Here is a 17,362-nt window from a genome sequence, read left to right as displayed (position 1 = left end):
TTTGCCCGACGTGGGGCGCGTAAATGTGCGCGACTGCGCATGCGCTACCCGTGACCCGCCACAGCTCTTCTCCCGCCCCCGAGGTGCTGTAAGGCGCAGCCTCCCTCGGCGCCTGAATGGCTGGCCTGGCCTTTCTAGCCAATGGCAGTGGCGCTTCTTGCGGCAGCGCGACGGCTCCGTCCGCCAATGGTGCGGGCGGTTGTTGCCTCCTTCCTGCCCTCTCCCGCGTGTACCGCGCTTCAAGATGGCAGCGGCGGCGCCGGCTGCGGCGGAGCTGGAGCTGCTGGAGCGGCTACTGGGGCTGCCGGCCGGGAACAAGTACGGCGTCCAGGGGGAGCGGAAGGTGAAGGGAGCGAGGAGGGGCCGGGAGCGGGCGGCGGCGACGCGCGCGGGATGGCGTCCCTGGCCTCCCTTCCCCGACGGCTGCTTCCCCCTGCGCTTCCCCTCTCGCCTCCCTTGCGATTCCCACCCAACACCCGTGCGACGGTGACTGCGGCCCCCCAGTTACGAGGCTGCGTGTTCTCTTTGAGCGAGATCTCGCCTGTGCTTCCTCCAGACTTCCCTTCATCGTCCCCCATCTGTTATGGATGTTGTAGGCCCTCGCTGTCTGCGAGTCTGTGGGTTCTGGAAACCTCATCCCTCTGCCCGTGGAAAGGGCATCGTGTATCGTGGAAGCGATGTCTGTTTGAAATATATCTGTTCTTGCACCGCTCTCCTTTTCTCTGCCTTTCCCTGATGCCTGTGCGAGTTACGTCTGTGCGGGCGTGGTTAAATTACATGGAGGGAGGGGAAAGATGCTGCTTTAGTGTTGGGATCGTGTCTGTGGTGAGGAACTATTGCTCTTAAATATTTTGTTCTTTTAAAGTACTTCTGCCTGAAAGGAGGTTCTAGTGAGGTGGGAGTCGGTCTCTTCTGCCGTGCCTGCAGTGAGAGGACCAGAGGAAATGGCCTTAAACTTAGACAGGACAGGTTCAGATTAGATATTAGAATAAAAATTTCACCGTTAGGGTGGTCAGGCATTGGAATAGGATGCCCAGGGAGGTGGTGGAGTCACCACCTTTAGAGGTGTTTAAGAGGCATCTGGATCTAGTGCCAAGTGATGTGGTTTAGAGGTTTCAGTGGCAGTGCTGGACCTGATGATCTTGAAGGTCTCTTCCAACCCTGGTGATTCTTTGATTCTAGATGTCTTGATGTTTTTAAGTTTTGTATGGAAACGTAAAGTTCCGTGGTTTGAGAGGCACCCGAGGCATGAGAAATGTAATAATGAGGCTGAATGTCACAAATTTTGTGACGCCTTTTACCTCATCCTCCCTCCCAGAGAAGGTGGATGGAGAAAAGAAGCTGTGCAGTTGCCTTATAGTTTGGGGTTTTTTAATTGATTATTTATAATTAAGAGTCCTGAATATGTATATCCTTAAGTTGCAAAAGCTGTCTTAATTATTTAGCAACCTCACGAGTATTTTAGTGCTATTTACTGTAAAGCATAAGGCTGAAAAAGTTGAGTAACTAAATCTGTCTGTAGTTTTTCTGGCTGCATGTTCAGTGGAAAAAAAACCCTTAGTAGTAGTCAAAGATATTAAATTATTTTTGTAGTTGTATCAACTTGCACCTTAGTTTAAATAAGTCTGAACGTAGATTCCTCTGTGTGGTCAGATACTTTAAATGAAAAGAAATGTTGCATTTTAATCAGTTTCTGTTGTTTGATGTCATAAATAACTGAATGGACTTCTGTCTGTTGCAGTGAGTTTCAATTCATTCTTTCATTTATTGACTTAGTGGTTCAGTTTTCTTTCCCACAGTTTGACATGTGCTGCTGTCACTAACAAAGACATGGTTAAATCTAGAGGTGTGTTGTGTTGTCCCCTCACAGCACTAGGGAGCTCCTGGCTTCTGTCAGGACACTTGGGATGAATAAGCATTTCAGGAGGTGTGGTCACTGCAGTTTGCTTGCTCAGAGAGAAGTTGGATGCTGCTGACTTTACAGTCTTAAAGAAGAGTCCTGAATCTGAAAATGAGTTAGTTAATAAGATTTCTGCCAATGTTGGAACAAACAATACTATTTCTGGCTAATATTGGCAGAATTTGATTAGTTGGAGCTAAAGATGTCTTGGTTTGTTCACGTTCTTCTGTAAGAACTGAAAATAAACCCCAGAGAGTGAAAAGCAAACATACACTTGGTTTTGATGGTACTACCTTTACTATGAATGCTTCTAAATTCCGACTTATTGCCTTAAATATCCTTTTGAGGGGCTGCAAAAAAACAGTAGCTATCCATATAGATATGGCTTTTTTTAATGAGTTGTTAAGTCTTACTCTCTTGTTTCCCTTCCAGGTTCCTGTTCTCCAAACCAACAATGGCCCCGGGCTGACAGGGTTGATGACCATTGCTGCCCACCTTGTCAGGCAGGCTAAGAAAGAGCATCTGCTCGGGAACACTGCAGAAGAGAAAGCTGTTGTTCAGCAGTGGTTGGAATACAGAGTGACTCGAGTAAATGGAGGCTCAAGTAAGGAAGATACTAGAATAATTCTGAAGGTAAGGAATACTTAATTACCTTGCCACTGAGTTTTGGAGTGACTAGACCTAGAAGAAGGTTACAGTGCTAACGTGTGTGTGAACGTGCAGTTAACAAAACTAAGCAAATGCTAAAAGCTTGACAGTATTGTTAAGTACTGGCTTTTATTCTGCTTGCTGCTTTTCACTTTTAGTAACCTGAAACAGAAGGGAAAACAGTTGAAACTGTAAAACATATGAAGCAGAGCAGGCTGTACAATGTAGTTTAGAGATTGTTTAGCTGCCTGTGTAAGACACCAGTTTCTTATTATCTTCATAAACCCTTGGTTATAAACGAGTTGGCCTTGTATTTCAAGGTAACACTTCTCTGATTGTTTTAAGAGCTGTTCTTATTGACTTGGCAGTTATGGAATACAGGCGATACTTGATGCTGTGGTAATTGGCATTGATACCAAGAGGAGTTATTGGATAGAACTGTGTGTGAAAAGTGAAATCGTAAAGGAGCCTCTACAAAACTGCCCTTTACATCAAGGTACTTTGTATGGAGACCTTGGTCTGCTGTTATTAAACTTTTCCTGCAGTCTGACGCTTACTTCCTGTTAAACAGGTGGAAGCAGAAAAGAAAATCTCAAGGGTCACCCTGTTATTTGAGCAGCTAGATGGCAAGGAGTAGATAGTAAAACTTACTCTATATATCTTCTTGCTCCTTGTGACTGGTAATTAGTGTTTTTGCAGTGTTGTGGGAACAACTTGAAGAGAAAATTTGCTTTACACTGTTAACTTCTCAGGGCACTGTTTACTAGGCATGTATCAAACAGCAGTGAAATTCAATCAGTTTTTAAAATGGTTATTTTTTCTAACTTTGAAAGTATGTTTTCGATGGAAAGTTGAACTGCTCAGTCCTACTAGTCAATATGGGTTTAGAAATAGCTTTGGTTGACTTTACTTTGACTCTGGTTTGCATCTTAAAATGATGCAAAGCAAAACTTTGTTTCCCTCTTCAAGCTGACAGCCCTCTTGATCTTGAGGACTTGGAATATTACGTCTGCTTTACCAACTTGGTGAAAGTCCTCAAGAACCATTTCTCTCACTTGTACCCCAAATAATCTGAGTTATCTTGATTTCATTGTATCTGGGAAATATCTTCCATTAGTTAATTATAAGTTTGTTTACATTGCTTCTCTTTTTGTAATATCTCTGCTCTTACTTTCTATGTGTAAACGTTATCAAAACCTTCACAGTCATGGTTACTCTACAGATATCACATGAAAACTGTCTACCCTTTGGGATTTTCTGAACTTGATTGAAGGAGACATTGACTAATCTGGGTTTTAACTTTAGCTTTATGACAAGTATCATATAGTTTCAGTCAGTTCTTTAAACGAATTTGTGAGGCTTTTTCTTCTTCTGAACTGTGAGAAGACCATATGAGAATAGATAACTTTTATTCACCTTTCTTGCCCTTCTATCATATAAAAACCAAAAGCAAGTTTTCTGTCTTCTTATAAAAAAGTACATCTGCTCTGATGGCTTCAATGCTGATGTCTGCATTGTCAGCACATACATGTGAGTATTTGCAGAACTGCATTAGAGTATTAAAACCAGATGCAGAGATATGGTAGTTCTATGCTGAAGCTGGTATCACTCTTCAGTTTTAGGCTTAGGAACACTGGCCATGTAGAAAAGACAATATACTGAAATACAAATATGTAGATAAATCAAGTGTTTCCAAGCAAAGCAAAATTTTCTTACTGAGAAACAATCAGTGTCACTCGGAGGAGAATCTCTGCCTTTAAGTAGTTTAATAGATATTACCATTTTAAAGTTTTCCTGTGTTTTTTTTTTTTCTTAGCAAGTGTTGAATAACCAGAATTTATTTTAACACAGGACTGCTGTGGAATTGTTCCAGCACTAATAATTTCATAGTATAGCAATTAAGGATTTTTTTAATTTGTTCTCTTGCCACTATGATTAATCAGAAGAAGAGGCAGCCTACCATTAAAGTATACTGTGCCAAAAGGGAGTACTTTTTAAAAAAAAAAAAGAAAAACTAAAATAGGGAGGGAAGTCTGAGGCTGTAGTTTTACAACGTGTCTGGAATACACAATGTCAGTCTTGGGACAGTTGCAGCCTAGAGCCACAATTTATAATAACCTGCGCCAAAAACAGTTCAGTCACTTCTGCTATAAACTTTAGGCTGCCTCCATTTAACCCTTAACTGAGGTGATGTGATTCTACAAAGTGTCAGTAAATAACTGGTTTAATGTCTGTTAATTTGAACAGGAAGGATCTGTTTGCCCTAGGAAAATAGGTTCTTAAATTGTTCTTACTGATGTGTTGCCTAAAGCTATTACTTGGCATGAAAACAATGGTGAAACAGACCATCTCAGCCAGGGTTTTTATATTTATTCAGAGCAAATGCCATACTGTTCACAACGGGCCAATAAATGGGCTTGTGAAGTTTTGTCTAATTTTGATTTGTGCTTCTGTACTGGACAGAATAAATGGGAGCAATACTTCTGGACTGTTCTATAGCAGATATGTAGGAACTATGAATGTCAGTAGTAGTGATAGCACAATATCCAATGCATTATGTTAACTTCTTTACACAGGATAAGAGAGTATTTTCCTTTGTTTCTTTGATGTTTGGTTAGTGGTAAATTAAGCTACATAGGGGGGAAAAAAGCTGAGAATTACTGAGCCCTCAGGCTTGATAACTAGTTGTTTTTCTACTCCTCAGGGAAGGAATTGAGAACCTTAGTGAAACACTTGTGCCATCAAATGGCTACTTAGAGGTTAGTGAATTCTGTTCAAGAGGTTTTAAAGTCTCTGCTTTGTCGATTTTAGGTATGTAAATCTTGAGCGTGTTCCTCCCACCCCCCCTCCGTCTTCAGGCGTATTCAGCATCTGCCAAAAAACTGGGAGCTTGTACTTGAATTCACAAGAATGAGATACCTCTGGTCCCTGAATCATAATTATAAACCAGAATTTTTGTGTACTACTTTGTGTCTTATGCAAAACAGTGTTCCATGACTTCAACTAGCTTTATCCCAATCTCCTGTGCTGTCCAGCTGTGAGCATGAAGTTCAGTTAGAAATCTGAATAAGAAAGCTTCAGTTCCTATATAATGTGCTTGCTTGAAAAAATTACTCTTTCCACAGATAAAAAAGCAGGGTAATCCATGCTCTGCCCATGCCATTAATCCACAGTTCTTGTGCACTGTTTTTTGGTAGAATTCTAAATGGGATGCCTACCTACTTTAGCAAGCTGATCCAGCAAGTCTCTTTTAAACTACAACTTTCTGTGTTCATTTCTCTCCCTCTTCTTTTAGCACCAGGATATCTTTTTGTGCTTACAGGTTAGAGGATTGAATTTCGATTATTGGAGCAATATTTCTTGATTATTTTTCTTCTCTTTTTTACAAGAAACTTGGTATGTTGAATATAATATTCTTCCAGACCAAGTGTAACTCATAGTTTGCCAGTTCAACAGAAGATTCTTGCATGAGAGTTAAAAATACAGCTAAGCACCAACAATGCAGTTCTGTTTTTCTTGGATGTGGCCGTAGAAACCCTTTCTTGTGTTCTGCCTTGTCAGGGGCTTTCCTGGGGCATTTGAGAGTGCTCAGCTTTCTGTCTTTGCATGGTGTGATAGATATAAAGGCACTTAGGGCATGAATGACCTTGATAGTCTTGCTGACTGAAAGGATGTGATTCTGTGTTGTAAGGGAAATACATACAGCAGCAGGATGTTGTGGACAAAATATCCAAAATAAAATCGGAGTATGAGTAGGTCCTTTGTAACCTACTGAGTCGTCACAAGAAGCAACTGTTGCTTATCCGGATTGCTGTTCCAGCTTGCGGTGACTGGAAGCGATTCAGTTGCCTTAGTGGATTAAATGGATTACAGGCAATTGTATTGCATACTTTAAAGACAGTGAGGAATAATGGGGTAGTCAGAAGTGTGCCGTGGATGGGATGTGTTGAGCTGTTGCTAGATATGGACTGTAAATCGAATTTATTTTTTTTTCCATAGAACAAGCAAATGAAAATCCACCAGTTAGTCCATAAATAATGCGGCGTCTGTTCTTACGTTGCTTTTTCGCCCTCATACCTAAAAATGGAATTTGAATTGCTGCAGTTGTTCGATGTATATTAGTGCATCATACTGCAGCTATGCCATACATACCTGTTTGAAATTTGAGAAGGAATTTTCTGAGGGATTGCAACAGTAAGTTTATATAGTTACAAGCAACTTCCAAGACTATGGTATTCATTACATGAAAGACAGTGATACAGAAGACAGGTAGCAGACCTGAATTTCCTGCATGTAACAGAAATTCAATACAGTTTCGTATTCGGGTTTTCATTAATGTCTCCAGGACAGAAACACTGTTTCACTTTAATAGCATGGTCACTTCAGAAAACTTGACTTTCAGGAGTTTTAGCACAGTTGGCTATTAGCCAGTAATGTAATCATCCATGGGAAGGATAACCCATGAGGCAAGATTAACTAGATGTGCCTAATGCACATGGAAGAAAACTTACTGTGGTGCTTCTGCATTATCTTGACTTGCAGAATGAAATAGGAATATCTGTCTGTATTTTATGGGAGGAAAGTACATGTTCTAAACCAGAATTGTAAACTAATGCTAATTTATACGAGACTAAACTATTTTTGTCAAATTTAATTTACTCAGTTAACTGACTTCATAAAATTTGATGAACCAGAATAAATAATTGTTCATGCTGTAATGGGTTACTTTGCCTTTAAAGTTTTAGGGTTTTTTTTTATTGATGACTGTTTGAGTGTACACATACAGTTTAAAACTCAGAATTAACATGCTGTAATTTTTTTGATGCAGAAATCCAAAATTTTGAGCACGGAAATAACTGTGGTAATTGTATCTTTGGAGATAATGAGCTTTTTACTTTACAAAATCCCAATTCCATAGCCTAGGCTAAGAAGAACGGAGATGGGAGGTTGGCATATAGTTCTGGTGGTGTTACTTTTCATTATAATGCATGTGGAATTTCTGGTTAGTTGAAATGAAAAATGCTGGTCAAAGATCTCTGTCAGAACAGACAAGTTTATGGGGGTTTTTTTTCTAGTAAACAGATCTCTAGGTTGTTGGGTTTTTTTCTTCCTCCAAGTTTTTTCTTCTTAACATTGCATTTACCTTTGTGCGGTGTGTAGGAAATTCCACAGATCTGTAGTTACGTGTTTAAAGTAATTTGAGTGCTAACTAACATGAACAAAGGAGTAAACCAGTCTAAAGAAAAGAAGCTACATAGCCAGGGGCAGTTGACCTTACAGAATTTTAACTATGCAGGGGTTAATATTTTTCCCTGATTTGCTCTAATAAAAGAAATCAAAGCAGACAGGAGGATGTTTAAATATTACAGAAGTACAGGAGTCCTGTCGTGAAGAGGTTATCAAAGAAATAGTAAGATGGCATAATGTAGTCAAACTTGTCAAATGCAAATGCAAGGTCAGATGTCTTAAAAGTCTCATTATTTCAGTTTTGTGTTTCAGTCTTGTTTTTTTTTTTTTCAATATGTGTCCTGTAGGATATCTCTATATTGGTAAAATTATGTAACCACAAAAAGTGCAACATGCTTAAGGCTAAATATAATTTTTTTAATTGTTCACTAATTATTAACCCCCTTCTCCTTGCCCTAGACGTTTTTTTATTTCTTTTAATAAAAGGTTGTCTTAAAATGGAGTGCACTGTAATTGAGACTGAAAAATTTAAATTTTTTAAAATGTTAGTTACATTTAAGCATAACTAACTGTTTTGGGGGGGTGTTGGCTTAAGGAGATGTCTGAGGGGAAAAAGAGGAGTGCACAACTAACAAGGAGGGTTTCCAAATCTAAGGAAAAGCTGGGAAACTTGTTTTTGTACACTTCTGAAAAGAACACTTTAAAACTAAAGCTTGCTTAAGCTGGCATCAGCGTAAAGTCGGTAATTTTCTTTGTGGTTACGTTTCTTTCTTTAGAGGGAAGTAGAGGGCAGAAAGATGCATAAATTGGTTGAGAAGTAGGTAAGACATAGAGAAAAGGAAGGAAATATTTCTTTGGAGTCAGATTAAAATAAATTACACTTGTATTTATAAAAATTTGACTAGATGTAAAGCGCTTTTTTTAGACACCACCATTTAAATTTTACCTAATCTCACTGTCAAAGTACGGTGATATTTTAGTTTCTTATCTTGTCACTCACTTTTTAGAATTTTTTTCTTCTTTTATTGTTTTTCTCATTTGCTGAGTTGGGATAATTTAAAGCTGGTGTTTATTTTATATGCATGGTCTCCAAAGGAACTTTCTATTATTTTTAACAATTGCCTTAATGTATTGTTTCACAAAGTCAATACTACAGCAGTATAATGACTTTTCTTTTGTAGGATCTTAACATGCACCTTGAAGATAAAGTCTACCTTGCAGGAAACATTTTTACCTTAGCAGACATTTTGATGTACTATGGATTGCATCATATCATGGTAAGCATTACTTGCCTTATTTTTATATGTACAACTGCCATAATCGTTATTTATCTAAAGGGCATTTTATTGTTGTAGAAGTTGACCTACTGAATTGATCAATGACAGTTATGGAACAGAACAGAGAAAAATAAAATTCATTTTTAAGTTGTTCGTTTTATACTTTAATATTTAGCTATGGATCTGTCAGAAGAAGTGTATTACCTGTAATGTCCAGAATGCTTTAGTTTCCTCTGTATAAGTAGCAAGGATGATACTTGTCCCTGTGTTTCAAGGGTTGACTGTTTGATTATCTTTTTTAGTCTGAAATATGACTGCTTACAGAATTACATGAGGAAATAGATAAAAGAAACTGAAAGGATATGTCAGAACTGAAAGTACTAACCTTGTTACTATTAGAGGAATACAGATGCATGTAAATTAAGCTCCTGAAGGATGACTGCATATAAAAAAGTTTGAGCCATAACAAATTGTCATTTGTGTTTCAAGACTTGAATGATAATACTTGATGGAAGGTACATAATATGAAATAACATGGGGAGCTAGTGCTTAGGAGCAGAAAAAAACCCCACACAACACACCCCCCCACCTCCCCACAAAAATAAGTTTGTCCTGAGTGGGGAAGATGTTGAGATTCCTTGTAGTCAGCTCAGGTTACCATGAAGTGCTCAAGTCATTGCACCTTCACTTCTGAACCCCAAGTGTTAATTTAAAGATAGAGCAGCAGAAATTATTTGCATTTCGTGCTGGAATGTGTTTGTAAATGAGCCATTGTCATTCTCTGGAGTGGGTGCAACTAAAGAAACCAAAGGACTTACAGGAGAAGGTCTGCTAAATTCTTGGGAGAAGATGAAATCCATCAGTTTTGCATTAGAAAATTGTGGGGCTGGGGGGAGAGTGAGGGGGGAGAGGACAATTAGAAGAAGATGCCTCTGACGGATGCACATGTGTCTGAGAATCAGTGAATTCAGTCAACTGGGTGAATGGTTACTTTTATACAATTCAAAGCAGAGCTCTTGGAGAAGAGTGGAAGAATGCTACATTTCAAAATGGAGGCAGAGGAGAGGAGGAATCAAGTTGTGAAATATTACCAGAAGTGAGAATTTATGTATCTGTGTCTTGACTGTCCAGGAGTAAAAGTTCAAATGAGAGAGAGTTGAGCAGAGGAGAGGAAAGGGAAGCTTCATTTCAGAAGGTTTTTGGAAACATGCTAGAGTAAGTCACTTAGAATTAATTCTGTTAATTCATATTTGCCTTGTAAAATATCCTAAGTAGTAGGATAGATGTTTTGACTAAAGTGTCAGAATGGGTTACCTTTTACATATGATATGCAGATGTAGAAAAAACGCTTAAGTACCTTCTAAAAATATGACTGTATATGCTGTAAGAGAGTAGGAGTTCAAATGAGATTTTTTTAAAAAACTTAGGGGAAAATCCAAGCATTTTTAAATTTAGAGTTTGCTCTAGAGTAGACTACCTAATCAAGAAGAAAAGATACAAGTTATTGCTTTGGGAAATAGAACAGATGGTAAAAACAAATGACTTGGTGCTCCTGGGTGCCTGCAACCACCCAGACACTACTTGGGACAAGTTTATAGTATAGCATCTGTTTCTGAAATGTTTGATTTCACGGAATATAATTTGGTGAATCAGAAAGGTGTAAAGGGCAAGTAACGAGGTTATTATCCTAAATAAATATGAAAATCTAGAAGCTACTAATTAGGAATTACATATATTTTGAAGCTTTCAGAATTGATTCATATTAGTACTTAACTATATAGGTAAGATCTTGAACTGTAAAATCCTGTGATTTTAATTTTTTTTAATTATTTTTATTTTCCCTGTAATGAGAAGAGAGTACATCCAGGGCTGCTGTTCAGCCCTAAGCTTTATGAGGGAGACAGGAAGAGTTGCTGTATCCCTTCATGTGATGTGGTCCAGGGCAGCAGTTGGTCATATCCACCACTGCTTCAGCCAAATTATGCAAAATATCAATAAATGTTTCCTGTACTCCTTTAAGGAAGGAGGTAAAAATGGGAGACATGGGGAGACCCACAGATCTTGCTGTCCATCAAGTTGTTTAGAAAATTGATCTGAAAATGTTGCTGATAATGACCTTTAAGGCTAATCTCTGCACTTTTGATTAACTAACTGTGATGCTAACACAGAGATTAGCAATAGAATACTGGAAATATTACCGACATATCATAATCACCCTAAATAAGCCAAGTAGTAAAACTTTAAAATCCTTCTGATGCACGTTTCATTGGAAAGGTTTTTAAGACCAACCAATCCTTTTGCTCAGTTCTTCACTTGTGGTATCATCTTCCTTTCTTAGTGTTCCTGAGTACAGATAACGTGTCTTTGTATTCATTCACTCCTTCCATCTTCATTTTGCCTTCCCATAATCCAGGGAGAGTTCTGGAGTCTGGTTCTTTAATGTCCAGGTTCGTCCATTTGAGCTGACTAGCTGAGTTTGTCTACTGACCAGCAGCAACTCTTAATTCTGCAGTTGGGTGCTTTTCTTTCATTCTCCTTGTTCGTTCTAGTTATCTTGATAAGTAATATTATTAAGTACAATAGTACAATGTGTTTAAAAATCCACGTTGTGGCAAAATAATTAGTATTTTAATCAGTGAGAGTCAGATTCACAGGTAGTGTTTCAGGCTTTTTGCAGACAGGATCTATTTGGAGTCTATTAATTAGAAATGCACACTCATAATAATAAGACAGGAACTAAATTGTATGCATTGTTGTTCTGCATCATAATATAGGTCACAAACACCCAAAAGTGTAATGCTTGATACTGCCTTTTCAGTCAGTGTGATCTACGTTGTCATATGTAATTGATGTCTCTATGTATGTAATATAAATATTGTTGTCTTAAGGAGACTTCAATTGCTTAAATATATATGTGGATAAATATGATGAACAATGAAATTCCACTAGGTTAAAGCATAGATTGCAGAGAAAACATGAATTTGGAAGCATTGCTTGAGGATAGCTTGGGCAATCAGTAAACATTAAATTCCCCCTGTGATAATAAACTTGTTTTCATATCTGTTTTTTAATTTAAAATTATAAAAAAAAATTTCCCAGTGTCTTTATTCTTAAGTATTTTTGAACAGCAGAAGTCCAGTTCTATTTTAAGAGAAATAATCAATGTGAAGATTGATCTGCTTTTATACTTCAAAAAAATTGTCAGAACCAAAGAAGTGGTCTCAAATCTATATGTCTGACTTGAAAATTTCTTTAATAAGGTCTGGAAAATAACTTATGGGTGAAATTTATATGTGCAGACGGAAGAAGAAGCCTCAGTCAAAATTTTGGTGTCAAATCAAAAACAGTCGAGTACAAAACAAACTAAGCTGTTCTCCTTGAGTCACAACTACTAATAGTGAACTATAATGAGACTGCAATAGTAGTTTATTTTGTAGGGTTTTTCCCATAATGAATATTTCCCATAATAAAGAGATTACTGTGAATTTTTGTTAATATTCACTGATATGCTGCTTATTTTAGTACTGAGATGAGGCTTTCCTTCTAAAGAATGATGCTAAAAATGGTTCTTCAGCTGAATTACAAAAAAAACCCCAGTTTTAACTTAAAGGAAAGATTTACTTTTAAACCTATTCCTTTAACAGCAGTAAAGTAGTCAAAACAACATGAATGCACATGTATGTCATGAAATACACCATCCAACTGTTGAGTATTTTCTTTTTCTCCCATATTTAAAAGATAAAGTTAAAAAGTGTAATAGTATCTTAGCCTTTCCTCATACTGAAGAGCTTCAGATGTAGCCATGTATTTTTAGACTTTCCGTGCACACGTAGAGTGTGGGAATGAGAGTTTATGCCTGCATCCCCAGTGCTATGGAAAGCAAATATAATTAAAGCTTGTGTATTTATAGCCCTTGCAGCAATTCTTAGAGTTGCATTATATGATGACCACCTTGGTTCCCCTTTGTGAGCTTCGTGGTGGAAGAACAAGACTTTTTTTCTTTTTTTTGTGTGTCATGGAAAAAAAAAGCCTGTCAAATTGAGTGTCTGCTTCTTTGCTATTAAAATAATTGCTTTAATAGCAAATAATTATTATAACAGCAGAACAGCAGCCTTTCTTAACTTGGGGGAATTGTCTAATTTAATGAGGAAGAACAGAAAATACCCATCTAACAAAATGTTGTAAAAAATGCCATGGAAGTGATCTCTAAACAATTAACCTAAGAGTTATGTTCTGAGTAAAAAGTAGAGCATGCCACAAAGTGCTTTTTAATATATTTCACTGATAGAGTACATTATGTAAATAAGTAAAAATATCTTGCTTGTTGTGCCTAGAGTACAAAAAGGGGTTTTATTATTAGAGTAGCTGTCTGTTTTGCCCTTCAGATGTTTTTTCACTATGCTAACAGAATGAAAGAGGACTAGTTTTCCAGACATGGTTGATTTCCATTGGAGAAATGTAAAGATTGAAAATTTTCAGTGTAAAATTATGGGGAGGAAATACTGTATCTGCTTCAAAACCTAAAGTTTGGTTCAGCATTTTCATAACCAAGTGCTTACCCATTAAAGACTTTGATAAAGGGTATTGTAATCTCAAGGAACTTAAAATGTCAGCATTTCAGTGTCTGCTTATACTTTTAATACTTTTTCTTCACTTTGAGTAATTTTAGATGGCCTTAGAGTACACACATTGTTCTTTTCATTCTCTGTATTACTTTGTTAATGGTTCTACAGCTTCATAGCAAGCATCAGCTTCCTACTACCATTAATTATAATGCTCTGCAGGTGATCAAGAGCATCTTCCCTTAAATGGTACTGCCTTTTTATTTTGGTGTTATATTTTAATAGCTTCCACTTTTTGTTTGTAAAATTCTGGACAATTTTTTTCTCACTTATTAGGGTTATTCTCTTCCACTTACCTAATTCAAATAACTCTTATATTTCTAGATCAGAAAAAATGTGGCTGATTTTAATTGATTTTTCTGTGCATTTCTATCAGACTATACAGCTGTAGGAATAGTATTTACATTTCCATGCCAGCAGCAAGAAAAGCAGATTTTCTCATACTGCCTGAACTGAGGTTCATAACAGTTCAAAATTGCAGAATGTGTTGTGGAAATACATGTGTAGTGCTCCACTTGTAGGCAGGTAAGTTCTATAGGAAGAGCAGCTACTTGGGTTTAGGAGCAGCTGCAAGATCCCTGCTTTGTGGTTGTTGCCACAGTTACTGTGTTCTTAACCTCCTGTTAATAGAGCTTTAATGCTATGTGCCATTAGTTTAGAATTCCTTCCTGCAAGTCCTTGAATTCTTCCTTGGTATATTTCCATTGGTTCATTTTCCAGTATATTTCCTTATTTTCTTTTTCCTGCTACACATTTAAATCTTCTAAGTCAGGTGCTGGGCTGTGTGAGAGAACAGCTAGGAGAAGTAGCAAATGTTAAAGGCAACGCTTGATATCGAAAGGCTGTTGTGTCACAAGGTCAAATTTAACATGAGGCTTGGTTTTAAACAGCAGCTTTTCACTCGAACAGCTGAGTGAATATGTATAGTTCTCACTGGGATCTAAAGTTTGTTGAAACAGATTTGTTTCTAGCTGTCCTGTGCCCAAGACCAAATTTGGAATGAACCTGCAGCATCCATAAAATCTAGAATTTATAGAACAAAGCTTCTGAGGAAAGGATTAACCTTGGGTAGCTTTAGAAATCTAAACCTGGAAAAATATTAGGCATGTGTGGGTAGCGATTTTCTGTTAAAACTGTCCTCTACAGATGTACCCTTTTTAATTGACTGCAGGCATTGTCAAGACTTAAGTTAAGCTTGGCTAACTGAAAATGAAGTGAGGTTAATCCCACGCTGATTGGTTTCAGTATTGGTGAGGTAAAATAGAGTAGTTAATGTGAAGATCACATTTTGTTCTTGATGTAGGTTTTGTAGGCTGTTTTGAGGACTACCCCATTTGTAATTCAGTTGTAGTAGGTTAATGTGAGGATTGTTAATGATTATTATCTAAACTGATAAACTAACTCGATTACAAAGCCATAAGGAGAGATAAAATTGCTAATCAAGGAATAGTAATACAGGTGATACAGGATGGGAATAGTTCTTCTGCAGCTGGCTTGAAAGACTGAAGGAATTACAGACTTTTTAGTGAAGCTTTGAGGATGCTGCTGACCTGAACTTAGAAGACTTTTAAAGGTAGAGTTTGGATCTGTAACTGTAGATGACTTTATCTGAGCCAGCCCTCCAATTAAAGGTAGGCTTGAAGTTCTGTGTGTATCTTAGCCACAATTCCTGTGGCAAGGAGTTGCTGCAATGATTGTGTGCGATAGTTGGAAACTTCTTCCTGACTAAATTTTGCAGCTATTTAGATCTGGGTTGAAATAAGCAGGTAACTGTGCTCTTAACTTGAGAGCTCTCGTGAACAACAAGATCTCAAACTGTAGGACTAGGTGATAGTACTTCAAATATTTTTATGAAGCATGGACAGGTTTCCAGTTTGTTTTACTGTGGCAATTTGAATCATGCCACTGCTATCTTAATAATGTGAGCTAGTACATCTGAACAGTTAAGTGGTAAACTATGCTGATTCTTAGTAACTATGCCATATTAGGCAATAGTCATACAAAACAACTTCCAATTATCTATCCAGTCTCAAATTGCTTGAAAAAAACTTACTCCTGTACTTACAATACACCTGGAAACAGAAAGTGGTCAGTTTGTCTGTGAGACAATACTGTCTGTCTTCTAAATTAACATGAAAGGGTCGTGCATGTTATGGAACTCTTTCCCTGCACGCCTCAATACTGTATGCTGATCCGAGGAATAGAAAGATGCATTAAATTCAAGCAAGCTTTTTTCCCCTCTTTATCATACAAATGTATATTCCACCTCCAGGTCTGTTCATTTGAGTAAATTAAAAGTTCTTACATGTTTAGGGCTTAAATATTAATATGTGAAATTAATATGGAGTACTGCTGGACTGCAACATCTTACTGGAGTTTAAATCATTTGTAAAACTATCTACTTTCATTTTGCTTTACACTAGCGATGCAGTGCCTGGTATTACTTGGTGCCTTGTATTTATTCCCCATACAGGTGGACCTCACAGTGCAAGAAAAGGAGAAATACCTTAACGTGTCTCGTTGGTTCAACCACATTCAGCATTACCCAGGTGTCCGGCAGCATCTGTCTAATGTCGTCTTCATCAAGAACAGATTATACACAAATGCTCATTAAGGAGAATCCTAATGTTGTGTTGGAAGGAGGTTTGGGAGTTTAGAAGTTATACTGCCCAAAGCCACTAGTAGCAAATATTGTTTCGTAACCTTCTGTATGTGAACCAAAACTGTTAATGCCTCAGATAATACAGTTGCATTGAATTGCTGTTGTTCATTCAAGAATTGGAACTAAAGAATTGTATCATGTATCTGATTAAATGCAGCAATGGGAGAAAGATGGAAATTGAGTTTTAATTTACTATTTTAAAAAAAAATTTAAAGTTCCTTTAATTAAACACTTAAGTGTAATGACATGATCTTTATAGGAAATAATTGGTTATTTTCCTTCAATTATCCACTCCTTTTGCTATTTATTGAATTTTTATGTATGTCGTCTCACTTTTCATTTTGTTTTCCATGGATGTTTACACTAGTTTTGTAAAAGTTAAGAGCTATATTGTGTGCCAAGGATGTGAAAAAGGGAACATGCAAATGTTACAAAGTATTTATGTGACTGAATAAATTATTTTAAAACTGTAGTTTTAATTTGGCTGTGAAACTTTCTAGTTTTTATTCAGTTAGGAATATGAAGATTTTAAAAAGTTAGTTCACTTCCTACTTCATTTTGTGGTTTACTGTTTTGATTCTAGAAGCATTTTCTTTCAAAGTGAGTAGAAAAGTTAGTGTTCTTCAAGATTTTGTGTGTGCTTCACTTCATTTTTTTACACAAGTATGAACGCAAGTTTCAAGATTGTAAAAAAAAAAAAACCACCCAAACCCCACCTCAACAAAACCAACCAAAAAACCTCAGTTTAAGATAAGATAATGAGCTGGTCTGTCAAGTTCACTTGCAGTGTTTAAAGTTGGTTTTAAAAACAGCAACACTCTTGTTGAGTCACACATTTGGATAGGTCATTTAACTGTAGAATGTGGTCCCTCCATTTTTAACAAATTTAAGAGTGCTAACTTTAATTGGTTAAATATCTTCTGCACAATTCAGTTAACATTTCTTTTAACATGTGAAAGAAAAAAATGATATTTTAATTGATAAATTAACTTCTATGTTGGTTTCTACAACAGGGTTTAGCAGACAACTTCACTTCTACATTCTTTAGTCTTAACTTGTGTGCTAC

General features: G+C 37.2%; 1 protein-coding gene across 1 annotated transcript; it reads left to right on the top strand.

The window, feature by feature from the left end:
• The first annotated feature begins 201 nt into the window (after positions 1–201).
• On the top strand, positions 202–16,768 carry EEF1E1 (eukaryotic translation elongation factor 1 epsilon 1). Its single transcript, XM_027654191.1, has 4 exons — positions 202–343; positions 2,333–2,533; positions 8,917–9,012; positions 16,108–16,768. The coding sequence occupies exons 1-4, from the start codon at positions 245–247 to the stop codon at positions 16,246–16,248; spliced, it is 537 nt and encodes a 178-aa protein (XP_027509992.1). The 5' UTR covers positions 202–244; the 3' UTR covers positions 16,249–16,768.
• The last annotated feature ends 594 nt before the right edge of the window (positions 16,769–17,362 follow it).

Source organism: Corapipo altera, unplaced genomic scaffold (genome assembly GCF_003945725.1).
Source record: "Corapipo altera isolate COAL_440 unplaced genomic scaffold, ASM394572v1 60, whole genome shotgun sequence".
NCBI lineage: Eukaryota > Metazoa > Chordata > Aves > Passeriformes > Pipridae > Corapipo > Corapipo altera.
This window is presented reverse-complemented; position numbering and strand designations above follow the sequence as displayed.

Excerpts from the sequence above, each read along its gene's own strand:
- EEF1E1 (XM_027654191.1), top strand. The coding sequence starts at position 245 with ATGGCAGCGGCGGCGCCGGCTGCGGCGGAGCTGGAGCTGCTGGAGCGG. Across the intron at positions 344-2,332 it reads GCGTCCAGGGGGAGCGGAAG|GTTCCTGTTCTCCAAACCAA; the intron begins GTGAAGGGAGCG and ends TTTCCCTTCCAG. Across the intron at positions 9,013-16,107 it reads ATGGATTGCATCATATCATG|GTGGACCTCACAGTGCAAGA; the intron begins GTAAGCATTACT and ends TTCCCCATACAG.